At 44.2% G+C, this 27,310-nt stretch overlaps 1 protein-coding gene across 1 annotated transcript in view; it reads right to left on the reverse strand.

Moving 5' to 3' along the window:
- MTUS2 (microtubule associated scaffold protein 2) overlaps positions 1–27,310 on the reverse strand; it is a 457,672-nt gene that overhangs the window by 150,308 nt on the left and 280,054 nt on the right. Inside the window, exon 7 of the mRNA XM_044286799.1 lies at positions 14,512–14,676. Coding sequence (XP_044142734.1) covers positions 14,512–14,676 — 165 coding nt within the window. The remainder of the gene's footprint in view (positions 1–14,511; positions 14,677–27,310) is intronic.

The raw sequence follows: 27,310 nt of genomic DNA on the forward strand, positions 1-27,310 counted from the left end.
ACCTAACCACAACCTCAGTGATTGACAACTGTGTCTCATCCTCTTCCCCAACCTCTTGAGACAGTAATTGGGGTTGAGTCATTAGCAACTGTGTTTCATCATCATCCACCTCATTAAACACTAATTGCCGTTCCCCAGCGTCATGTTCTTGTGACGCTGGATGCTCAAGAGGTTGGAAATCGGGGCGCAAGATCTCAGGTCCCTTTTCAAGCGTGCTTGGCGAGAGGGCCAAATCAATTAATGGCGATGCAAAGAGGTCCTCGGAATATCCGAGTGTGGGATCACTTGTTTGGCCAGACTGTAAATGGTGGGAGGAAGGAGGATCAGGGTGAGGATTGTGTGGACCAGACTCCTGGCTACTGAGACTGGACTTGGTGGAAAAAATGGTGGTGCTTAACCGACTGGAAGCACTAGCTGCTGCAATCCAACCGACCACCTGGTCACACTGGGCTGACTTTAAGAGTGGTGTCCTGCTCTGCCCTGCAAACTGGGACATGAAGCTAGGTATCTTGGATGATTGTTTTTCTTGTGCTCTGGCAGCAGGCACAGTTTCAATGCGCCCAGGGCCATGGCCTCTGCGTGCACCATCAGCATCACAGCGAAATCCCCGTCCCTTAATGCTCGCCTTCTTCATGTTATATGCACGCTTGACACACAAGATGTTGCAAGGATGTAACAGTTTACAGCAAGCACAGTATATGGAAAAAGTATGGAAAAGTATGGAAAAAGGCAAATAGATTTCACTTATATTTTTACTATCTCTTGTCCTGACACACACACGCTATTGCAGCACAGATGTGACAATTCACTGCAGGGACCGTTTATAGGCAAAGTGTGGATAAATTATGGAAAAAATATAATTGTTTTCGCTAATATTTTTCCCAATATCTGGGCCTGACACACAGACGCTATTGCGGCGCAGGTGTGACAATTCACTGCAGGGACCGTTTATAGGAAATTTATGGATAAATTATGGAAAAAATATAATTGTTTTCAATAAAATTCTTCTTATCTCTGCCCCTGACACACAGAAGGTATTGCTGAACAGATGTCACAAGTCACTGCAGACACCCTCTATAGAAAAAGAATTGCAAAGTATGTAAAAAAAATTATCAAAGACTTTTTTGCAAGATTAAATTGCTGCCACCACACACAATAGTCCTTAAAAGGACTTTTAGGTCTTTGAAATGTTTTAAAATTGAATAAATTGCAATCACAAACTCCCTACACCATCTGTCCCTAAGCGCAGCTCTTCCTGACTTGCAATGAGCCGAACCCACGTCATTGGGTGCTATATAACACCCGATGACACGTTCAGGCCAGCCAATCACTGTAATGCCAGTAGCCAACATGGCTACTGGCATTACAGTGATGGCAGTACTTACCTGCAGGTTTATTGGCTGCTTAGCAGCCGCAAAACATGCTGGGAGGAGACTCTCGAATGGCGCTGGAGCACATGCGGTACTTGGTCGAGTGCCGCCATGTGCTGAGCATAGTGATGCTCGAGCAGAACAGGTATTCGGCCGAGCATGCTCGCTCACCACTAACTTCTACCTCATGTTTTGTTTTGTTTGTTTCATTCCTCTGGATCAACGATACGAGATAAGAAGCTAACTGGATGGACAGATGTCTCTTTTTTTTTTTCAGCTTTGTAAACCATGTTAGGATTTGTTCACAACTGTGTTGGAAGCTATACGGTATTCGGGTCCTCTGGTGTACATTCTGTCAAAGGGAGTGGACAAAAAAGTCCCGTATTTAGAACGTTTATGTCTAGTAAAAACAAATGGCATCCCAATAAGAAACCAAATGGACCCCATTGTAGTCAGCTAGCTCTACGTAGCGCTAGTGTGAACCCAGCCTATCATGTAAATGAATGATAATAAAAATGGTTTCTAAACTTTGCTGCAACTGTGTATTTAAAGTGTCAAATTAAACTTTGCAACAACCTTCAACCTAGAAAACTTCAATAGTCACTAACCTTTTAGCAGTTATAACATTAGGTCCATGGTATAGATAATATGAGAAACTCTGATATATAACATATTTGATGAGAGAATATGCCTCTTTCTTTACTTATCAGCTTTTCCTCTTCATCTCAAGGCTGTCAACTCAATTCCCCTTCACCTTCCCTTTCCATAGACTTCCATGGGTAGCATTTTATCAGATCATTTAGTCAGCTAACAGTCCATTTTCTCCATCTTGCTAAAAGAGCTTATACCTGGAGAAAGATTAATTTTTCTCTGATAATAAATAATACAAATTTTCTTATATTCGCCTTTACTACTGATGTATGCAAAGTTGTGTGAAAAGTGACCATTTCTGTATCTCTGGCTGCTAATGCTATGGTGTTGCCCACAGCTGTAGACACTTGGCTCCTGGGCTGCAAGTCGAACATGTCTTCTAAAGTGAGGAAATACATCTTCTAGGCCAGTGATGGCGAACCTATGGCACGGGTGCCAGAGGCAGCACTCAGAGCCCTCTCTGTGGGCACCCGCACCCTGGAAAAAGTCTATGGTGTGCCAATGTGCCTTAGACGAGTGTTGGCGAACCTATGGCACGGGTGCCAGAGGCGACACTCAGAGCCCTCTCTGTGGGCACCCGCACCCTGAAAAAAGTCTACGGTGTACCAATATGCCTTAGACGATTGTTGGCGAACCTATGGCACGGGTGCCAGAGGTGGCACTTAGAGCCCTCTCTGTGGGCACCCACACCCTGAAAAAAGTCTAAGGCATGCAGGAAACACTTTTCCTGCCATTCATCAGTGCAGGCGCGCTATGAACAGCACAGGCAGCGCACAGAATGTAGGCAGGCTATTATAGCTAAATGATAAAGTACATAAAATATATATTATATTGGACTGTAGTGTTCAGGGTAAATTGCCATGTTGGCACTTTGCAATAAAGAAGTGGGTTTTGGGTTGCAGTTTGGGCACTTGGTCTCTAAAAGGTTCGCCATCACTGCCTTAGACTTTTCCTGCCATTCATCAGCGCAGGACGCACTATGCACAGCACCGGCAGTTCACTGAATGCAGGCAGGCTATTATAGCTAAATAATAAAGTACATGGAAGATATACTATATTAGACTGTAGTATTCAGGTTAAATTGCTGTGTTGGCACTTTGTGATAAATAATTGGGTTTTGGGTTGCAGTTTGGGCACTTGGTCTCTAAAAGGTTCGCCATCACTGTTCTAGGCTTTGTTTTATAATGCGTATAGCCAGCTCTGGGGCTTAAAGGGGTTGTCTCACTCCAGCAATAATATTTATTGCATAGAGGAGGTCAATACAAGGCACTTACTAATGTATTGTGATTGTCCATATTGCTTCCTTTGCTGGCTGGATTCATTTTTCCACCACATTATGCACTGCTTGTGTCCATGGTTATGACCACCCTGCAATCCATCCGTGGTGGCCATACTTGCATATTATAGGAAAAAGCACTGGTCTATGTGTGCTCCCATGGCCCCGGCCACCAGAGAGGCCGGCTCTTATCCTATTATGTACAGGCATGACCACTACTGATAGATTGCAGGGTGGTCGTAACCAAGGAAACTAGCAGTATCTAATGTGATGGAAAAATGAATCCAGCCAGCAAAGGAAGCAATATGGATAATAACAATACATTAGTAAGTGCCTTGTATTAACTTCCTCTACATAATAAATGACATTTGAGACAGATGCTTCAAGCTTAGCCTCTAACACAATATGGCACCATCTGTGGTCAGGTGGTGGACCCAGTTGTAGATTTTTGCGCTGATTTTCATGATTCATAATTTACTCCTGACTACAAATTGCATTATTGTGTACTGCAAACAGACCTGATCTGCTACAATTTAATTTACGGCTTGATAGCATTCTTTCCCAGACCTTACTTTTCCTCACTGCCTTTTGGCTTCAATCCGTACAGCGAGTCCTGGCAGCTAAAATAATTAACTTTTCATCGGCTAAGTGATCTTGCAACCTGTATTCCGCCTTTCCCTGTGCACGCCGCTCGCGGTCTTTGTCAGAGGTTCCCAGTGGAAAAATGAGATGGAAAAGTGACGTTACAGAGAAAGTGAGGAAGTACTTGCCCCTCCTGCTCCGCTCCGTTCTCTTGACATTTCTCTAACATTGTTAGGAATCTCCTGTCAGTTTGTGACATTTGTTAAGTGATAAATTAGAAAACAATCCAGAGAGAAAATTACATTTTTTAATGGGGCTCAGAATCCAAAGGTTACACAATAGGAACAAAGTGCTGGATGCTTACTTATTACTGTGGGGATCCACGGATCTGTGAAAGACGTGACAGATTATTTCAGAACTGGTGTCTTCATCAGGAGACTGTTACAGTATGATTAATGGTACTAATATTCCTATTACTGTGTCTTCCCAGATATCTCAATGTGCTAGAGTCTGTAGTCTAAAGAACAGAAGAAAGAGAAGCTCCACGTATGGTGATATATAAATCATAATTCTTGGAATTTACTACATGGAAGCCTTCAGCAAGCTGCTGTTGATGGATCTGCAATTGCATTTATATGGCCATTGGCTCATTTATTTTATTAGTCTCTGCTTCGGTTTTTACTATTGTTATTTAATGCTATTTTTATGACTATTATTACAGGTTGTAGGCTGTCACTCCTTACAGGGCCGGATTAATGTAGGGGCGGATGGAGCTGCAGCTCCAGGCCCCTGTGTGAAAATAGGCCCAGCAGCCCGCTAGGCGGCAGCGGCGGTGGCGGGGCACAGGGAGATGAGCGCTTCATCTCCATAGTCATCTGTATTGCCGTCCTCAGGACAGCTATATCGATGACTGTGTTGCGGCGGGACAGGGGAGGGAGAGGCGTGTCCCTTCCCTGTGTCTCTGATAGGCTGCAGGCAGTAGGCCGGCAGCCTATCAGAGGCCGGTGCAGGCGGCCCAATTACGTCATCACGCCGCCTGACTCTCGTACAGAGCAGGACACAGGCCGGAAGAGGCCTGCATCGCATCGCTGACATGGAGGTAATTATGGGTGTTTTTTTTTTTATATGTGTACAATTACAATACTTTTACTGGCACATGATGGGGGGGGGGGCTCTTGTTACTGGCACATGATTGGGGGGAATCTATAGGGGCACATTTTACTGGCACATTATTGGGGGGCATCTATGGGGGCACTTATTACTGGCACATTATTGGGCGCACCTTTTACTGGAACATTATTGGTGGGCACTAGAGGGGCATCTACTGAGGCCACAAAGAAGCAGTATTTTATATAGGGGGCCCTGTACAGTAGCATTTTATACTGGGACACATTATGGTGGGTACTCTGGGGGAGAGGAGAACTATGGGGTCAACTACGGGGGGCACTAAGAAGGGGTATTTTATACTTGCAAATTATAGGGGACATTGAGGGCATCTACTGGTGCACTATATATGGGGCATTTTATACTGGTACATTATGGGGGCACTATGGGGACATTAGCTCAACTGGGGGCATTACAAAGGGGGTATTTTTTGCACTGTCACATTATAAGGAGAATTATTTATATGGGGGGCATTATGGTGGGCTATATTACTCCCCCATGGTATGAGCCCCCTAGTAGCCTCACCAGCCTCTCCCTGTTCTGCTATCCCTCTGCCCCTTCTCCTTATTATGAAATCTCTCTCATTAGGATAAAACACAACATCAGCTCCGCCGAGCCCCCGGCCAAAGTGTTGAAGTGGTGTCCGAGATCCCCAAGGGCCAATCCAAGTAACTGTAAGTTTTCATGTGGAGTATGTTTATGTTATACACATATATCCTACACTGTGCCCCACAATATACAGTATACCGCTACACTGTGTAGTCTGTTCTATAAGCACCATTGTTTTTGCCCTGTGAGTTCATGCCTGCACCTTCTTTGACACACACACATCCCGTATGCGCTGTGAATGGGGATTGCGGTGTATGCACAGTCTCAGGTTCCTACAGAATCCACATGCGCAGGATCTCAACACGTCGCTGTCAAGGAGCGGGCGTGACTTCACATGGGAGAGGAGTTACGGTCTGGAGGGCACAGAGGACCCTATATAAAATACCACACCTCTTTTAACACTCTGGGCCCCCATAAGTGTTTTACTTAAATTATTATTCTTTTTTTAAGCTAAGTAAAGGCTAAAGAACAGATTCTATAAAGGTATGCAAGGTATCGATACATCAACATCTATTCAGCTATGCTGGTGGTTTCATATGCATAAAACATATGACAGATGCACTTTATTCGTGTTATAATAAATTGCTCTGCGTTGCATTTTTATTTTCTATAAAAAGGCCCATTAAAATCTTCAGCACCAGGCCCATGATGCTCCTAATCCGGCCCTGACTCTTTAGAAGGAAAGGAGCCTGTCAGAATACTCAGAATACCATTAAACCGCAGGGACCCAGAATGATAAAGAAAACTGGTGGAGAAGAAGACCTTCAAGTGTTATTGATGAATAGAATTGTACTACAGTCCCTTTGAAGCGGTAGCTTTACTATAAAATAGTTGTTAAACTGAATCTGTCAGCTCCTTAGGGCTCGTTCACACGACCGTATGTCTTTTTCAGTGTTTTGCTGGCCGTTTTTCAGATTTTTTTATGTTTCCGTTGTGTTTCTGGTTCCGTTCCATCTTTCCGTTCTGTTTTTCCGTATGGCATATACAGTATACTGTAATTACATTGAAAAATTGGGCTGGGCATAACATTTTCAATAGATGGTTCCGCAAAAATGGAACAGATACGGAAGACATACGGAGTACATTCCGTATGTGTTCCGTTTTTTTGCGGACCCATTGATTTGAATGGAGCCACAGAACATGATTTGTGGACAATAATAGGACATGTTCTATCTTTCAATGGAACAGAAAAATGGAAATACAGAAACGGAAGGATCTTGTAGAAGGCTTGCACAGTAAAGTATCAATTTTCGCAAGATGACACTAAACTGTGTAAAGTAATTACCACAGAAGAGTACAGTATACTACTACAGAGCGATCTGGATAGATTGGAGGCTTGGGCAGAGAAGTGGCAGATGACGTTTAACACTGACAAATGTAAAGTTATGCACATGGGAAGGAATAATGCAAGTCACCTGTACATACTAAATGGTAAAACACTCGGTAACACTGACATGGAAAAGGACCTAGGAATTTTAATAAACAGCAAACTAAACTGCAAAAACCAGTGTCAGGCAGCTGCTGCCAAGGCCAATAGGATAATGGACCCCAATTGTGGTCCCCAATGCACGGAACGGATTCACAACGTTCGTGTGCAAGAGGCCAAATTCTGTTATTTTCTGATATTTCAGTTCCAGGTTCATAGCTTTATGAGATGACATATAATCCCAGTACACAGCCGATACTGACCTTGAAATTTACTCACTGGAGCGGAGGTATATTTTTTCCAGTAAACTGGTGAGATGGATAGCAAAACAGCATGTGCTGTAATTTAGAAAAATTGCTGGAAAGACTGTTGAAGGTATGTAATGAACTGGTCGATCTCCCAGTATTATAAACAAGACCAGTTAAACACACCAGTATGCAGCACCTGGCACTTTAAAAGACATGATATACTATAAATTGCTCAAGAGAGATTATGGAAGTGATTTACCAGGTTTGAGATTTGCAGAGATTTAAAAATCTTGGCCCATCAATGTGGAAGAAATGAGAACATATTTGATAGTATATAACATATATATATATATATTATATTTCTTTTTTTTTTTTATTAAGCTAACATATTTTGCACCACAGCGCTATTGTCACAACCAGACAGCTGAGAAGCTCTGACAGAGGCCTTTCAGAACCTCCTCCTTGAATTTCTGTGTTGTGGTATTCAGCTCCTCCTCTCGTCAGCCTCTCTCAGCTGTCATGTGTTAATTGCTTCCCTTTAAATTCTTCCCCAGAAGGCTTTTCTGAGCGGCTTATATTACTTCCTGGAGTGTGTGTGCACGCTGATCTGTCCTCCTGTTTGCTTCAAAGCTAAGTGTACCTTTATCTGTTAATATCTGTTTGCTGGATCCCAGGTGACCCTGACCCCCTCCGTATCTTGTGTAGGGAGCCGGTGGTCGTGTCCCCCCACTATTGTAGGGTGCTCAGGGCTTTATAGTCAAGGTTCGTGGATATGCAAACCTCCACCATTCGGATCTTTGCATAGGCTGAGCAGCCAGGGAAAGTGCCAGGTCTTCTGCAGGGGTCTCCCTTGGTTCCTTAGTTTTTGGATCCAGCGAGTCGTTTATACATGTTGCTTTGCCTTATTTACTGTACACCGTCCATGACATTATAAGCCGCCATAACCGTCTCAAGCATGGATCCGGTTTCACTTTTGGCTGAACGCTTCCAGGGTCTTTCATTGGAGGTAGCTGATCTCCGCAGGACTTTTTCTCAGCTTCAAGTGACCGGTTCAGCTGGCGTTCATGGAGTTTGCTCTGAGCCTAAGATCTCGCTCCCGGATACGTTCTCCGGGGGTAGTGAGAATTTTGTGCGTTTTAGAGAGGCTTGCAAACTCCATTTTCGCCTTCTTCCCCATTCTTCTGGTGATGAGGAACGGAGGGTGGGGATCATTATATCGCTGCTCAGGGGTAACGCTCAGTCCTGGGCCTTTTCGCTGCCGGAGGGGGCACGGCCCCTCCGTTCAGTGGATGAATTCTTTTTAGCCCTGGGTCAGATATATGATGATCCGGATCGTATTGCTCTGGCGGAGTCTAGATTACGTCTCCTATGCCAGGGTAAACAATCCGCAGAAATATACTGCTCAGAATTTCGGAGATGGGCAGCTGATACTGGTTGGAATGATGCTGCACTCCGAAGTCAATTTTGCCATGGTCTTTCAGAGGGATTGAAAGATGCATTCGCCTTTCATGAAAGGCCTATTTCTTTGGACTCTGCTATGTCTCAGGCCGTTCGTATTGACAGGCGTCTTAGAGAGAGAGGAGAGATCTCTCCTTCCTGTCATACTCGGTCCCAGGACTGTGCAGCGGTCCCATTCTCTGCGCAGGGGTCTCAGTCGCTGTCAGCCCCTTCTGAGCAGGAGCCCATGCAGCTGGGGTTGATTGCTTCTGACAATAGAAGATTCAGCCCGCATGGGAGGGTTTGTTTTTGTTGTGGAGGTATTAATCATTTGGCAAATATTTGTCCCTCTAGGAGATTCAGGCAGTTCTCTGGGTATAATAAAGAAACAAGAGGAAAAAATCTTTGAAAAATGTTCCGTCTGTTACTATTGGCAGGGTTGAGGCGGAGATTGAAGGTTTTCCGTTTGCTTGTAGTTCCCGTTTTGTCCTGCCGGCTAGGGTGGCGCTAGAGAGCAAGAACATTTTTTGTGAGATTTTTGTGGATAGTGGAGCAGCGGTCAATCTCATTGATAATCACTTTGCGATAACTCATGGTTTCCAGGTGTGCACTTTGGGAAAGGATATTCCTGTGTTTGCTATCGATTCCGCTCCACTTTCTCAGAAGTCATTAAAGGGCATAGTTCACAATATCCGTTTAATTGTGAGTGATGCTCATGTTGAGGATGTGTCATGTTTCGTCCTTAGCGGTTTGCCGACTCCTCTAGTGTTGGGGCTACCCTGGCTCACTAAACTTAACCCCACCATTGATTGGCAAGCGAGGCAAATAAATGGTTGGAGTGACTTTTGCAGAGAGAATTGCCTCATGACATCTGTTTCTGAGGTTGCTACTAAGACTGTACCATCTTTTCTCTCTGAATTTTCGGATGTCTTCTCTGAGAGTGGAGTTCAGGATTTGCCCCCGCACAGGGAGTACGATTGCCCTATTAATCTCATCCCAGGCGCCAAGCTGCCTAAATCTCGTTTATACAATCTTTCCCAACCTGAGAGGATCGCTATGCGTGCTTATATCTCTGAGAGTCTGAGAAAGGGACACATACGACCCTCAAAGTCACCTGTTGCCGCTGGTTTTTTCTTTGTTAAGAAAAAAGATGGTTCTTTAAGACCTTGTCTGGATTTCAGGGAGCTGAACAATATCACAATTCGTGACCCTTATCCGCTTCCTCTGATCCCGGACCTATTTAACCAGGTTGTTGGGGCTAAAGTCTTTTCCAAATTAGATTTAAGAGGGGCATACAACCTGGTCAGGGTCAGAGAAGGGGACGAATGGAAGACGGCCTTCAATACCCCTGAGGGCCATTTTGAGAATTTGGTTATGCCTTTTGGTTTGATGAATGCCCCAGCCGTTTTTCAGCATTTCGTGAACAGCATTTTTTATCATTTGATGGGAAAATTTGTATTGGTGTATTTGGATGACATTTTGATTTTTTCTCCCGATTTCAAAACTCATAAGGAACATTTACGTCAGGTCTTGCTCATCCTGCGGGAGAATAAATTATATGCGAAACTGGAAAAATGTGTGTTTGCGGTTCCAGAAATTCAATTTCTGGGGTTTCTTCTCTCCGCTTCTGGTTTTCGCATGGACCCCGAGAAGGTCCGCGCTGTGCTTGAGTGGGAGCTTCCTGAGAATCAAAAGGCGCTGATGCGTTTTTTGGGCTTTGCCAATTATTACAGGAAGTTCATTTTGAATTATTCTTCTATTGTTAAACCACTCACTGATATGACCAGAAAGGGGGTAGATTTTTCTTCTTGGTCAGTAGAGGCGCGTAAGGCTTTTTCTGATATCAAGGAGAGTTTTGCTTCCGCTCCCATCTTGGTGCAACCCGATGTTTCGTTACCCTTCATAGTTGAGGTTGATGCTTCTGAGGTGGGTGTGGGGGCGGTCTTGTCTCAGGGTTCCTCTCCTGCCAATTGGCGACCGTGTGCCTTTTTCTCAAGAAAACTCTCCTCCGCAGAGAGAAATTACGATGTGGGAGATAGGGAATTGTTGGCCATCAAGTTGGCTTTTGAGGAATGGCGCCATTGGCTAGAGGGAGCCAGACACCCTATTACCGTATTTACTGACCATAAAAATCTGGCCTACTTGGAGTCAGCCAAGCGTCTGAACCCGAGACAGGCCAGATGGTCGTTGTTCTTTTCTAGGTTTAATTTTGTTGTCACGTTCCGCCCTGGAGTTAAGAATGTGAAGGCAGATGCCCTGTCACGTTGTTTTCCGGGAGGCGGGAATTTTGAAGACCCGGGTCCCATTTTGGCTGAAGGTGTGGTGGTCTCTGCTCTTTTTCCTGAATTGGAGGCAGAGGTGCAGGCAGCCCAGTCAGAGGCTCCTGATCTTTGTCCTCCTGGGAGGTTGTTTGTGCCTCTCGCTTTAAGACACAAGATTTTTAAAGAACACCACGATACGGTCCTTGCTGGGCACCCGGGGGTAAGAGCCACACTGGATCTCATCGCTCGGAGATTCTGGTGGCCTGCGCTTCGTAAGTCGGTTGAGGGTTTTGTGGCAGCCTGCGAGACTTGCGCTCGTGCCAAAGTCCCTCATTCACGGCCATCAGGTCCTCTCCTTCCCTTACCCATTCCTTCCCGTCCTTGGACACATCTGTCCATGGACTTTATCACGGACCTGCCTCGTTCCTCGGGGAAGACTGTGATTCTGGTGGTGGTGGACCGTTTTAGCAAAATGGTGCATTTCATCCCTTTTCCTGGTTTGCCCAATGCTAAGACGCTGGCGCAGGCATTTGTTGATCACATTGTCAAATTGCACGGTATTCCTTCAGACATAGTCTCTGATAGGGGCACGCAGTTTGTTTCCAGATTCTGGAAGGCTTTCTGTTCTCGCTTGGGGGTTCGGTTGTCATTCTCTTCTGCTTTCCACCCGCAGTCGAATGGCCAGACAGAGCGCGTCAATCAGAATCTGGAGACATATCTGCGTTGTTTTGTGGCGGAGAATCAAGAGGATTGGTGTTCTTTTTTGTCCCTTGCTGAGTTTGCTTTAAATAACCGTCGTCAGGAGTCCTCTGATAAGTCACCATTTTTTGGTGCATATGGGTTTCATCCACAGTTTGGGACTTTCTCGGGAGAGGGGTCTTCTGGTTTACCTGATGAGGACAGATTCTCCTCGTCTTTGTCATCTATTTGGCAAAAGATTCAAGATAATCTAAAGAGCATGAGTGAGAGATATAAGCGTGTGGCTGATAAGAGACGTGTGCTTGGTCCGGACCTGAATGTTGGTGATCTGGTGTGGTTGTCTACCAAGAATATCAAATTGAAGGTTCCCTCCTGGAAGTTGGGTCCTAGGTTTATTGGGCCTTACAAAATCCTGTCTGTCATCAATCCTGTTGCATACCGTCTTGATCTTCCTCAGACTTGGAAGATCCATAATGTTTTTCATAAGTCCTTATTGAAACCTTATGTTCAACCCATTGTACCCTCGCCTTTGCCTCCTCCTCCGATTATGGTTGATGGGAATCTTGAATTTCAGGTATCTAGGATTGTGGATTCTCGTCTTGTCCGCGGTTCTCTTCAGTACCTTGTTCAGTGGGAGGGGTATGGTCCTGAGGAGAGGATGTGGGTCCCAGTGACGGACATTAAGGCCTCTCGTCTCATCAGGGCTTTCCATAGGTCCCATCCTGAGAAGGTGGGTTCTGAGTGTCCGGAGTCCACTCGTAGAGGGAGGGGTACTGTCACAACCAGACAGCTGAGAAGCTCTGACAGAGGCCTTTCAGAACCTCCTCCTTGAATTTCTGTGTTGTGGTATTCAGCTCCTCCTCTCGTCAGCCTCTCTCAGCTGTCATGTGTTAATTGCTTCCCTTTAAATTCTTCCCCAGAAGGCTTTTCTGAGCGGCTTATATTACTTCCTGGAGTGTGTGTGCACGCTGATCTGTCCTCCTGTTTGCTTCAAAGCTAAGTGTACCTTTATCTGTTAATATCTGTTTGCTGGATCCCAGGTGACCCTGACCCCCTCCGTATCTTGTGTAGGGAGCCGGTGGTCGTGTCCCCTCACTATTGTAGGGTGCTCAGGGCTTTATAGTCAAGGTTCGTGGATATGCAAACCTCCACCATTCGGATCTTTGCATAGGCTGAGCAGCCAGGGAAAGTGCCAGGTCTTCTGCAGGGGTCTCCCTTGGTTCCTTAGTTTTTGGATCCAGCGAGTCGTTTATACATGTTGCTTTGCCTTATTTCCTGTACACCGTCCATGACAGCTATACAGAGATTATCCCTTACATCTAGAACTACGTCCGTATTTGCATTGCACAAATGTATATTTGATAGGAATATATTTGACAGCAATATTCTTGATGTCAAAATGACTTATACCAATATAGAAATCACATACTTGCACTGATTTTGCCGCTGGTTGGATTTGAACCCCAGGGTTACTGCAGTACTCGACTATGTACCATTATGCCACTGTATTGGAAATTTTGTTCCCAGCATTAAAATGCCAGGATAAACAATAACTCTGATTCAGGTTCTTTAACTCCTCAGATGCCATGGTTAATAGCAATTGTGGCATCTAAGCAGTTAGAAAGATGGCGGGAGCTCCGTTAGTTCTCTAAATGTCAACTTGCAAACACAATTGAGGGCTTCCAAATAGTTGTCAAGGGCTTCTGAAGGTCCCGAGGTCTGCCATGTTACCTGTTTGCCTCTGGCAGGATGTAACAGAATACTTGTAAAAACCCTATACACTGTAATACAAATGCATTACAGTGTACAATACAAGTCCCCTAAGGGGACTACAAAAAAGATTGTGGAAAACAGTTGAATAAAGTTTTTAAAACCGCCCAGAATAGCACTATACACCGCCCATTGGTGCTGGTGATATCACTGGGCTCCCTGGTAGGTGGAAGTCACCACCTAGCAATACTGATGAGAAGCCTGGTACATCACCAGCTCCCAACAAATAGACCTTGCGTTGTGCGATGAAGCGCAAGGAAAGGGAAGCATCGGAGCAAGGAAATACTCTGATGCTCCACTCGCACATAGTAAAGGAGTGAAGGGGAGCTTATATTCGGGTTCAGCCCTGAGCCCAGACAACCTCTTTAAGTGGTATAGTGCCTGTTAGCCAGCGCTCTAATGGAACCCTGGCTACATCAGTTGTATAGAAGTGAATGGAGTAGTGGACTGACATCCACACAACCACTCAATTTAGGGAGCTCTATTTTTAATATTGCTGAAGGTCCCAGTGGTCAAACCCCCCGATCCAACATTCATCACCTTAACTGTGGATAACCCCTTTAATTGTTTGCCTACAACCAAATATTTTTTACTCAAAATAATTTGATAATTGATATCATTTGTAAAGAAGATTATAATAATAACAGTAATAATAAAAATATTAGTTTTGTCATGATTTGTATTATTATTACTGTATTAATATACCGGTAGTTATCACTCATTAAGGATTACGGTATTTATTTATGTATTAATCTATTTATTTATCTATATTTTGTTAACCATTTATTTCTACACCTACAAAAAAAAGCTGTTTATTTGACATTTTTACAGCCTTGGGGATCCTGTAGTAAAATCTAAATATCACCAGGCCATTAGACAGGCTTATGGTTCTGTTTTGTCATTAAAGGAGGTAGAAGAAAAACATTCATTTAACATAATGAGAAATTGTTTCCTTCCTGGTGGGTAAATGCAGATGGCGAGTTATAGCAGGGATGTTATCTGGAAGAGAATTGCTTACCAGCAGGTGATGTGGTTGTTTTCTTTGCTGGAAGTAAACTCCTGCGGGGTGCGACGGTGCCACTACACACTTCCAGTATTGTCCTATTCGTACCCTTGGGGATCTCCTTTGAAGGAAGAACTGTATTTTGAGTGGGATGCTCTTCATTTGTGAAGCTCGCACCTGCTGGAAACAAAAACAGAAGACATTAGACGGACATAAAATATGTATTGGGAAGTGGAATTGGAGCTATAATAACCGAAAGAGGAACACATTTAAGATATTCAGTAAATGATCATAAAAATATATTCAATGTATTCTCAAAACCTTGGTAGTTCAGTCTCTGCTTTTCTTGAAAAATTGTATTACAGTTTTTTGGCTGTCACCTCGGATCAAGCTCTCAAAGAGTTGATTTTGCTCGTAGAAGTCACAGCTATCCGAGAAATGAACTGTATGGCAACTATTCAGATGAATGGATGTCTATGTAACACAAGTATGCTCGAGCCCTTTAAAAGAGAAGCCATTCATAAAGAGTGGCTCTCTGTTTTGGCTCTTGGGGGTGGGGTCCCAAGCAAATGGGACAACTTCTTAAAATAAATAAATAAATAAAAAAAGTTAAAGAGATTTTCTGGGTGTTTAAAATCATTGACCTGACAAATTTACTGACGGGACTGAGCTGCATCTAGGCCACGTGACCCCTGAAAGTGACATCACTGGTTTAGGAAGAGTGGTGCCGCAACCTCCTCAAACAGCTGATCGTCAGGGGTGCCAGGTGATGGACCCCCACCAATTTGATATTACTGACCTATCCTGAGGATAGAAGAAATTATATTGACAGTAGTGGGTAGCTTATTTAAGTTAAAACTTAACGTTTAATAAAGTATTTGAAATAAAATTATAGGCCCTTTAGTATTAAACACAAGATTTTTGTAGCCACTGGTCACACTATTCTCCTAATAGATGGCGGAGGTGGGAGAGGACCGTATATAGGGACAGCAAAAAATTGTTGACAGACAGGATGAGGGGTACTTAGATGGAAAGATACAGTGCTAGGACGAAGCCCTAATTAGCCCTGTCAGTCTCTCTTAATCACCCTGGCTGATACTCTGAGCCTATTGTCACCCTCCCTAGATGTGGACTGCCTAGCTTTGCCCAAAAGACAGAAAACAGTCCTATTGGTAAAAGGGCCAAATGGATTGCAAAGAGGGCATATAGACTGGTTTGATACGTGCAATGAGTGGGGTCAGATATAGATGTCCTATAAATGTAGGGCACCCACGACTCAACACTCAATTTTGCTCGCGCACATATCCATCCATGTAAGTATATATGTCTGTGTAGGTATGTTCGTTTTAATATCAACAGTTGCGGGTTCTAGACAACATAAACATACACATACATACACTAACAAAATATCAAAGTGTCCCGACGCGTTTCCTCAGTGATATCAGATTCATCAGGGGACTTGAAAAGACAAAAACACAGAGTTGCAGGAGTTCCCTTTTGTTCAAGGTACATATCTCCAGTCACAAAGGTGGAGTCACAAGGCATATATTATAGTATGTGAAGGCAGGTCAGAAAGAGCATGATGTTGGCTCAGAGGACCCTAAATCATCCAACCAGTGGGTAGTAATGAAGGGTGAAATAAGGAAAGCCTTTCAAAGACCAAAATATATGGTTTGGTTAGCCTCTTAGTCACATAGCATGGGGTGATGTCTAGTTAAACAAACACTTAAGTGTGCATGGCTAGATTACATCAGAGTTATTGTCCATGTACAAATATCTCACAGCCCGGAGCAATACCCGGGAAAGATCCCATGCATTGAATGCCCTAGTGAAGCTCCAGTCCAAAAGCAATAGTGTTTCAACCAAAGGTCAGGTCACAAAACAAATCACATTGATTCACAAGTGTCTACTTGTTGTACATTGTAGCAGACCTCCCAATGATAATAGTAACACCGGGGATAGACGAGGTCTCTGCAATGTCATATACTCAATAATGCTGGATCCCTTTAATGTGCAGGTATCTCAGCACTGTCAACTTATCTGTCCAGTCCTAGATGCCGACTGTTTCCACACAACGATGGGCGGAGAGTGCTCCCCGGCGTCCCGCGTGTAGCAGTGGCAATAGCGCAATGTTCGCGGGTCATTTAAATAGCCGTGTGGTGCCGCCCCCATCGCACACCCTTTCACCGTCACGCAGCGTCATCACCGCGTCATGTGTCAGCTGTCTAAACTCTCGTCACACGACTGATCTTCTTCCTGAGACGCATAATATAGAGGCTTGTTTACCGTTGCCAGGAGACCCTCGGAACATTCGGTCCTCACAGAAGAACCGTAATCCGATAGATTCAGTACACCCAGCAGCTAGCCGTGTCCACCTGGTATGTGTCAAACGGCAAAGCATTCTCTGTTGCGCATATATGAAGCGGATGACTAGTGGTGCAGGGTAGAGTCAATGGGCAAATTTGCTCATCCCCTGCTAGCACTAGGATTCGAATAATAATCCAGTGGCCTGCCTGGTCCTGCAGTTATCCCAGTGGAAAATTGGAGTTTATAGGATAATTCCTAAAAATAACTGGCATTGATATGCAAAAGCTCAGATGTACCTTTAAATTCATGCTCCTTCTCTAGTGACATCTTACAAAGGTTTAATGTGGGGCAATAAAGTGTCTTGCTCCATAACTCTATAGACGTCGTCTGGGGTGGTGACTGGGATCGATCCCCAATTATGGGGGCTCAGAAGGCACTTTAGGACTCTATGTAGCAGCTGAATGACAGCTGCTCATTGAGGCCCAAAGGAGTCACAGTTTGGAGATGGAAGATCCATCATGTCTCTCTTTGCAAAATTCTCCGATCCCAGTCACCTCCCCTTTTTGGCCTTGCAACGGCCTCAATTCCCATAAACCTCAGATCCGACGCGTCTCCACCATGCACCGAGTTAACATGTTTTGCCAGGGGCGAGTCTCTTTCGTTCCTAACGTCACCCAGGTGCTCACCCACCCGTCGTCGTAGTTCACGGGTAGTTTTCCCTATATATTCAAGACCGCATATACAGTTGACCCTGTATATAACTCCCTTTGTGCGGCAATTGATGAATTGTCTGATTTGATAGGTTTTGCCCGTGACGTTGGCACAGAAAGACCGTCCCTGTATAATGTGTCGGCATGCCACACAGCCACTACATCGAAAACAACCGATTGGGCGTTGGAGCCATGTCCCTTTTTGATCCCGTGTCTCGATGTAGTGGCTGTGCACTAGGCGGTCCCTTAGGCTCAGACCCCTTCGGTAAGTGATCCGTACTGTTTCGGACACCGCCTCCTTGATGTCTGGATCGATGAGAAGAACATCCCAGTGTTTTTTTAGGATCCGTTTGACTTCTTCCGAGGCATCATCAAATGTGCCTATGAGGCGTATCTGACCACTCTCAGTTTTTTTAGGTTTAGGATAGAGTAGGTCATCCCTCTTGCTTTCACATGCCCTCCTGAAAGCCAATCTTAAGACTGTATCAGGGTAGCCCCTTTCCCGAAAGCGACTTCTCAAGTCATCCGCCTGTTGTTTAAAGGCCTCCCAAGTGGAGCAGTTCCTCCTAATGCGCAGGTACTGCCCTACTGGGATACCCCTTTTTAGGGGGAGGGGATGGTGGCTCGTCCAGTGTAGAAGTGCATTCGTGGAAGTGGGCTTCCTGAAAATATCAGTTTGTATCTCATCGTCCTTGCCCCTTGAGATTAAAATGTCAAGGAAAGGCAGGTTATTCTTTTCAAAGACTGAGGTGAATTTCATATTGATGCAGTTGATATTCAATTCCTTAACGAAGTCATAGTAATCCTTTTCTCCCCCCTTCCAGACAACAAACACATCGTCGATAAATCTAGCCCATGTAACAATACATGGGACATGTCTACTGGGTACATCGCTGAAGACCAATGTCCTCTCCCACCAGCCCAGGAACAAGTTGGCATACGACGGGGCACAGGAACTCCCCATCGCGGTGCCCCTGAGCTGGTGGTAGAGGACCCCGTCAAACAAGAAGTAATTTCTTGTGAGGACAAAGTTAAGTAGCTGCAAGGCAAAAACATTGTGGGGGTAGAACTGTTGTCCTCTAGTCGAGAGGAACGACTCCACTGCCCTCATACCCAGGTCATGGGGTATGGAGGAGTAGAGAGCCTCCACATCAATTGATGCCAAGGAGGCTCCCTCCTCCAACGTTATCCCCTCTAGACGACCAAGAAGGTCGCTAGTATCCCTCAGGTATGAGGGCAGTGTCTTAACAAAGGGCGCTAAAACTTGGTCCAGATAGATCCCCAGGTTTTGGGTCAAGCTATTAACGCCCGAAACAATCGGGCGTCCTTTTACGGGGGAGCCCCCCTTATGAACTTTAGGTAAGCTATAGAAGGTAGCTATAGTAGGGTGCTTTTTGTATAGGTAATCAAATTCCTCCCCTGAAATAAGATTTTCAGTTTTAGCTTGTCGCAATATTTCGATAAGATCCCTTTGGTATTTAGCTGTAGGGTCACCACCCAATCTCTCATAGGTGTCCTTATCATTAAGTAAGGTCTGGCACATGTTTTTATAGTCAGTGGTTTCCATCAGAACAATATTCCCCCCTTTGTCCGAGGGTTTAATTGTTAGATTATGCTTTTTCTCTAGTTCCAACAATGCTTTATATTCGTTTTTGCTACAGTTAAAGCCACCATGATGAGAGGTGAGACTAGATAGATCCCGACAGACCTGATTAACAAAAACATCAATGCAAGTGGGGTCCCCCATAGGAGGCATTTTGACGCTCTTGTTTTTGAGTGACGTAAAGGGGCCCCTACCTTCTTGTGGGATGCTGTCACTCAGGCTATACAGTAAACGGACATCTTGGAGGATGTCTAATGTGACACCCATCTCCTTGCTTTCTCGCTTCGCGACTAGCGCAAAGTGTTTCCTCCATCTAAGTTTCCTAGCAAAGAGGTGGATGTCCCGAATCCAATTGAAGAGGTTAAAGCTAGAGGTGGGGACAAATGAAAGGCCTTTGCTTAACAGGCACATTTCTGTGTCTTGAAGTTGTTGGGTCGAGAGGTTAATTATTTGGTTACGTTGCCCGCCGGTCTGCTGGTCTGGGGTGGTGATTTTTGAAACCGATTGCGTAGGGGGTATGGTAAGTCTAAAAAATCTGACCCACCTCTCTCCTGTCTACCTCTTTGATTATTCCTCTCTCCCTTGCCTCTAGAGTTTTGTGATCTCCTTTGACCCCTACCCCTTCCTCTAAAGGTCTGGCCCGCTTCTCTTTCGTTCTCTGAAGCCTCAGTGTCACTGGACGAAATGTCCGTTTCAGGGCGTTTTGTCTGTGATTTATTGCGATCCAATGTAGAATATACACGGTTATCCCGAAAATCCTGCAGGTCTCTATTAAACTGGCGATGTTTTCGCTCTTTGAGGTGAAACTGGAATTTGTCAATAGTATTTTTGAGTTGAAGCTCTTTATTGGCAAATTCCGTTTCTCCCCCAAACTTTTGTGTTAGTTCAATCTGCTCTTTTAAACTACTTTCTAATTTCACCAGATTAGTTTTTTCTTCTTCCAGTAGCAGCTGCATGAATCTTAGAGAGCTTTTGGTTGCCTCATCCTCCCACTTACTAGTTAAGGAGGCAGACCTGCATCTAGCTGCTGGGGTTAGGGTAATTCTTAAGCCTCTAGGTACGATTTTATTTTTTAGATAGTTCTCTATGGATTGAATCTCCCACCATGAGGATATTTGTTCCTTATATATCTTAGTAAGGTCCTTGAAGGCAGCTTTGAATGACGGTGCGTATTTGCTTTGTATCAAAGTCTTCTCTGAGAAGACCTCGCTAGCTTCAGAGAGCAGTTGTGATTTATCAACGCCAGTGGTGAGGAATCCAGCCATACTCCAAGTAACAATGACCAATAATAACACAACCGAATATAGTCGGTCAGACTATGGTAATATCTGATATGCTAGACCCTGTAGATCCAAGAAATTATATTGACAGTAGTGGGTAGCTTATTTAAAGGGGTTGTCCGGGTTCAGAGCTGAACCCGGACATACCCTTATTTTCACCCCGGCAGCCCTCCTGAGCCTGGCATCGGAGCATCTCATGCTCCGATGCGCTCCCGTGCCCTGCGCTAGATCGCGCAGGGCACAGGCTCTTGTGTTTTCAATAACACACTGCCGGGCGGTAACTTCCGCCCAGCAGTGTGTTCGGTGACGTCACCGGCTCTGAGGGGCGGGCTTTAGCTCTGCCCTAGCCGTTTTACTGGCTAGGGCAGAGCCAAATCCCGCCCATCAGTGCCGGTGACGTCACCGGGCTGCCTGTCAGCCCCATAGAGAGCCCGGTATGTCACCGGAACTCAGAAAAATGCCTTTGCCCTGCGCGATTTAGCGCAGGGCAAAGGAGAGCATCGGAGCATGAACTGCTCCGATGCTCATGTCAGGGGGGCTGCCGGGGTGAAAATGGAGGGATGTCCAGGTTCAGCTCTGAACCTGGACAACCCCTTTAAGTTAAAACTTAACGTTTAATAAAGTATTTGAAATAAAATTATAGGCCCTTTAGTATTAAACACAAGATTTTTGTAGCCACTGGTCACACTATTCTCCTAATAGATGGCGGAGGTGGGAGAGGACCGTATATAGGGACAGCAAAAAATTGTTGACAGACAGGATGAAGGGTACGTAAGTACTTAGATGGAAAGATACAGTGCTGGGACGAAGCCCTAATTAGCCCTGTCAGTCTCTCTTAATCACCCAGTCATGTGACGAGAGTTTAGACAGCTGACACATGACGCGGTGATGACGCTGCGTGACGGTGAAAGGGTGTGCGATGGGGGCGGCACCACACGGCTATTTAAATGACCCGCGAACATTGCGCTATTGCCACTGCTACACGCGGGACGCCGGGGAGCACTCTCCGCCCATCGTTGTGTGGAAACAGTCGGCATCTAGGACTGGACAGATAAGTTGACAGTGCTGAGATACCTGCACATTAAAGGGATCCAGCATTATTGAGTATATGACATTGCAGAGACCTCGTCTATCCCCGGTGTTACTATTATCATTGGGAGGTCTGCTACAATGTACAACAAGTAGACACTTGTGAATCAATGTGATTTGTTTTGTGACCTGACCTTTGGTTGAAACACTATTGCTTTTGGACTGGAGCTTCACTAGGGCATTCAATGCATGGGATCTTTCCCGGGTATTGCTCCGGGCTGTGAGATATTTGTACATGGACAATAACTCTGATGTAATCTAGCCATGCACACTTAAGTGTTTGTTTAACTAGACATCACCCCATGCTATGTGACTAAGAGGCTAACCAAACCATATATTTTGGTCTTTGAAAGGCTTTCCTTATTTCACCCTTCATTACTACCCACTGGTTGGATGATTTAGGGTCCTCTGAGCCAACATCATGCTCTTTCTGACCTGCCTTCACATACTATAATATATGCCTTGTGACTCCACCTTTGTGACTGGAGATATGTACCTTGAACAAAAGGGAACTCCTGCAACTCTGTGTTTTTGTCTTTTCAAGTCCCCTGATGAATCTGATATCACTGAGGAAACGCGTCGGGACACTTTGATATTTTGTTAGTGTATGTATGTGTATGTTTATGTTGTCTAGAACCCGCAACTGTTGATATTAAAATGAACATACATACACAGACATATATACTTACATGGATGGATATGTGCGCGAGCAAAATTGAGTGTTGAGTCGTGGGTGCCCTACATTTATAGGACATCTATATCTGACCCCACTCATTGCACGTATCAAACCAGTCTATATGCCCTCTTTGCAATCCATTTGGCCCTTTTACCAATAGGACTGTTTTCTGTCTTTTGGGCAAAGCTGGGCAGTCCACATCTAGGGAGGGTGACAATAGGGTCAGAGTATCAGCCAGGTTGATTAAGAGAGACTGACAGGGCTAATTAGGGCTTCGTCCCAGCACTGTATCTTTCCATCTAAGTACTTACGTATAGGGATGAGCGAACTCGAACTGTATAGTTCGGGTTCGTACCGAATTTTGGGGTGTCCGTGACACGGACCCGAACCCGGACATTTTCGTAAAAGTCCGGGTTCGGGTTCGGTGTTCGTCGCTTTCTTGGCGCTTTTGTGACGCTTTCTTGGCGCTTTTTGAAAGGCTGCAAAGCAGCCAATCAACAAGCGTCATACTACTTGCCCCAAGAGGCCATCACAGCCATGCCTACTATTGGCATGGCTGTGATTGGCCAGAGCACCATGTGACCCAGCCTCTATTTAAGCTGGAGTCACATAGCGCCGCCCGTCACTCTGCTCTGATTAGCGTAGGGAGAGGTTGCGGCTGCGACAGTAGGGCGAGATTAGGCAGATTAACTCCTCCAAAGGACTTGATTAACTGATCGATCTGCAGCTGTGGATCATTGAGCTGCTGATCCTCAATTGCTCACTGTTTTTAGGCTGCCCAGACCGTTTGTCAGTCACATTTTTCTGGGGTGATCGGCGGCCATTTTGTGTCTTGTGGTGCGCCAGCACAAGCTGCGACCAAGTGCATTTAACCCTCAATGGTGTGGTTGTTTTTTGGCTAAAGCCTACATCAGGGTGAAGCTGTCACACCAAGTGCATTTAACCAGCAATAGTCTGTTCATTTTTTGGCCATATACAAAATCAGGGGCAAGCTGCGCCTGTCACCAAGTGCATTTAACCCTCAATGGTGTGGTTGTTTTTTGGCTAAAGCCTACATCAGGGTGAAGCTGTCACACCAAGTGCATTTAACCAGCAATAGTCTGTTCATTTTTTGGCCATATACAAAATCAGGGGCAAGCTGCGCCTGTCACCAAGTGCATTTAACCCTCAATGGTGTGGTTGTTTTTTGGCTAAAGCCTACATCAGGGTGAAGCTGTCACACCAAGTGCATTTAACCAGCAATAGTCTGTTCATTTTTTGGCCATATACAAAATCAGGGGCAAGCTGCGCCTGTCACCAAGTGCATTTAACCCTCAATGGTGTGGTTGTTTTTTGGCTAAAGCCTACATCAGGGTGAAGCTGTCACACCAAGTGCATTTAACCAGCAATAGTCTGTTCATTTTTTGGCCATATACAAAATCAGGGGCAAGCTGCGCCTGTCACCAAGTGCATTTAACCCTCAATGGTGTGGTTGTTTTCTGGCTAAAGCCTACATCAGGGTGAAGCTGTCACACCAAGTGCATTTAACCAGCAATAGTCTGTTTATTTTTTGGCCATATACTACATCAGGGGCAAGCTGCGCCCGTCACCAAGTGCATTTAACCCTCAGTAGTGTGGTTGGTCAAGCTGTGACACCAAGTGCATTTAACCAGCAATAGTCTGTTCATTTTTTGGCCATATACTACATCAGGGGCAAGCTGCGCCCGTCACCAAGTGCATTTAACCAGCAATAGTGTGGTTATTTTTTGGCCATATCCCAGTCTAATTCTGTCACTAAATCCATACCGGTCACCCAGCGCCTAAATACTAGGCCTCAAATTTATATCCCGCTAAATCTCTCGTTACCGCTGTCCTGTTGTAGCTGGGAAAGTTATTTAGTGTCCGTCAAAGCACATTTTTTGTTCTGGGTTGAAGTACAATTCCCAATTTAGCAATTTCATAATTTAGTGGTTTCTGCTATATCAGAGCTATTTGAAATCTATCCCTAAAAGGGTATATAATATTCAAGGTGCACATTGGGTCATTCAGAATAACTTCACACACACCCGCTACTGTGTATTTTCAAGTCTAATTCTGTCACTAAACCCATACCTGTCACCCAGCGCCTAAATACTAGGCCTCAAATTTATATCCTGCTAAATCTCTCGTTACCGCTGTCCTGTTGTAGCTGGGAAAGTTATTTAGTGTCCGTCAAAGCACATTTTTTGTTCTGGGTTGAAGTACAATTCCCAATTTAGCAATTTCATAATTTAGTGGTTTCTGCTATATCAGAGCTATTTGAAATCTATCCCTAAAAGGGTATATAATATTCAAGGTGCACATTGGGTCATTCAGAATAACTTCACACACACCCGCTACTGTGTATTTCAAGTCTAATTCTGTCACTAAACCCATACCTGTCACCCAGCGCCTAAATACTAGGCCTCAAATTTATATCCTGCTAAATCTCTCGTTACCGCTGTCCTGTTGTAGCTGGGAAAGTTATTTAGTGTCCGTCAAAGCACATTTTTTGTTCTGGGTTGAAATACAATTCCCAATTTAGCAATTTCATAATTTAGTGGTTTCTGCTATATCAGAGCTATTTGAAATCTATCCCTAAAAGGGTAGATCATATTGAAGGTGCACATAGGGTCATTCAGAATAACTTCACACACACCCGCTACTGTGTATTTCCAAGTCTAATTCTGTCACTAAACCCATACCTGTCACCCAGCGCCTAAATACTAGGCCTCAAATTTATATCCCGCTAAATCTCTCGTTACCGCTGTCCTGTTGTAGCTGGGAAAGTTATTTAGTGTCCGTCAAAGCACATTTTTTGTTCTGGGTTGAAGTACAATTCCCAATTTAGCAATTTCATAATTTAGTGGTTTCTGCTATATCAGAGCTATTTGAAATCTATCCCTAAAAGGGTATATAATATTCAAGGTGCACATTGGGTCATTCAGAATAACTTCACACACACCCGCTACTGTGTATTTCCAAGTCTAATTCTGTCACTAAACCCATACCTGTCACCCAGCGCCTAAATACTAGGCCTCAAATTTATATCCTGCTAAATCTCTCGTTACCGCTGTACTGTTGTTAGCTTGGAAAGATATTTAGTGTCCGTCAAAGCACATTTTTTGTTCTGGGTTGAAGTACAATTCCCAATTTAGCAATTTCATAATTTAGTGGTTTCTGCTATATCAGAGCTATTTGAAATCTATCCCTAAAAGGGTATATAATATTCAAGGTGCACATTGGGTCATTCAGAATAACTTCACACACACCCGCTACTGTGTATTTCAAGTCTAATTCTGTCACTAAACCCATACCTGTCACCCAGCGCCTAAATACTAGGCCTCAAATTTATATCCTGCTAAATCTCTCGTTACCGCTGTCCTGTTGTAGCTGGGAAAGTTATTTAGTGTCCGTCAAAGCACATTTTTTGTTCTGGGTTGAAATACAATTCCCAATTTAGCAATTTCATAATTTAGTGGTTTCTGCTATATCAGAGCTATTTGAAATCTATCCCTAAAAGGGTATATCATATTGAAGGTGCACATAGGGTCATTCAGAATAACTTCACACACACCCGCTACTGTGTATTTCCAAGTCTAATTCTGTCACTAAACCCATACCTGTCACCCAGCGCCTAAATACTAGGCCTCAAATTTATATCCCTGCTAAATCTCTCGTTACCGCTGTCCTGTTGTAGCTGGGAAAGTTATTTAGTGTCCGTCAAAGCACATTTTTTGTTCTGGGTTGAAGTACAATTCCCAATTTAGCAATTTCATAATTTAGTGGTTTCTGCTATATCAGAGCTATTTGAAATCTATCCCTAAAAGGGTATATAATATTCAAGGTGCACATTGGGTCATTCAGAATAACTTCACACACACCCGCTACTGTGTATTTCCAAGTCTAATTCTGTCACTAAACCCATACCTGTCACCCAGCGCCTAAATACTAGGCCTCAAATTTATATCCTGCTAAATCTCTCGTTACCGCTGTACTGTTGTTGCTTGGAAAGATATTTAGTGTCCGTCAAAGCACATTTTTTGTTCTGGGTTGAAGTACAATTCCCAATTTAGCAATTTCATAATTTAGTGGTTTCTGCTATATCAGAGCTATTTGAAATCTATCCCTAAAAGGGTATATAATATTCAAGGTGCACATTGGGTCATTCAGAATAACTTCACACACACCCGCTACTGTGTATTTCAAGTCTAATTCTGTCACTAAACCCATACCTGTCACCCAGCGCCTAAATACTAGGCCTCAAATTTATATCCTGCTAAATCTCTCGTTACCGCTGTACTGTTGTTGCTGGGCAAGATATTTAGTGTCCGTCAAAGCACATTTTTTGTTCTGGGTTGAAATACAATTCCCAATTTAGCAATTTCATAATTTAGTGGTTTCTGCTATATCAGAGCTATTTGAAATCTATCCCTAAAAGGGTATATAATATTCAAGGTGCACATTGGGTCATTCAGAATAACTTCACACACACCCGCTACTGTGTATTTTCCAAGTCTAATTCTGTCACTAAACCCATACCTGTCACCCAGCGCCTAAATACTAGGCCTCAAATTTATATCCTGCTAAATCTCTCGTTACCGCTGTACTGTTGTTGCTGGGCAAGATATTTAGTGTCCGTCAAAGCACATTTTTTGTTCTGGGTTGAAATACAATTCCCAATTTAGCAATTTCATAATTTAGTGGTTTCTGCTATATCAGAGCTATTTGAAATCTATCCCTAAAAGGGTATATAATATTCAAGGTGCACATTGGGTCATTCAGAATAACTTCACACACACCCGCTACTGTGTATTTCCAAGTCTAATTCTGTCACTAAACCCATACCTGTCACCCAGCGCCTAAATACTAGGCCTCAAATTTATATCCCTGCTAAATCTCTCGTACCGCTAGTGCTGTTAGCTGGGCAGAGTTATTTAGTGTCCGTTCAAGCACATTTCTTGTTCTGGGTTGAAATACAATTCCCAATTTAGCAATTTCATAATTTAGTGGTTTCTGCTATATCAGAGCTATTTGAAATCTATCCCTAAAAGGGTATATAATATTCAAGGTGCACATAGGGTCATTCAGAATAACTTCACACACACCCGCTACTGTGCTATTTCCAAGTCTAATTCTGTCACTAAACCCA

This window comes from Bufo gargarizans, chromosome 3, assembly GCF_014858855.1.
Source record: "Bufo gargarizans isolate SCDJY-AF-19 chromosome 3, ASM1485885v1, whole genome shotgun sequence".
NCBI classification, from domain to species: Eukaryota; Metazoa; Chordata; class Amphibia; order Anura; family Bufonidae; genus Bufo; species Bufo gargarizans.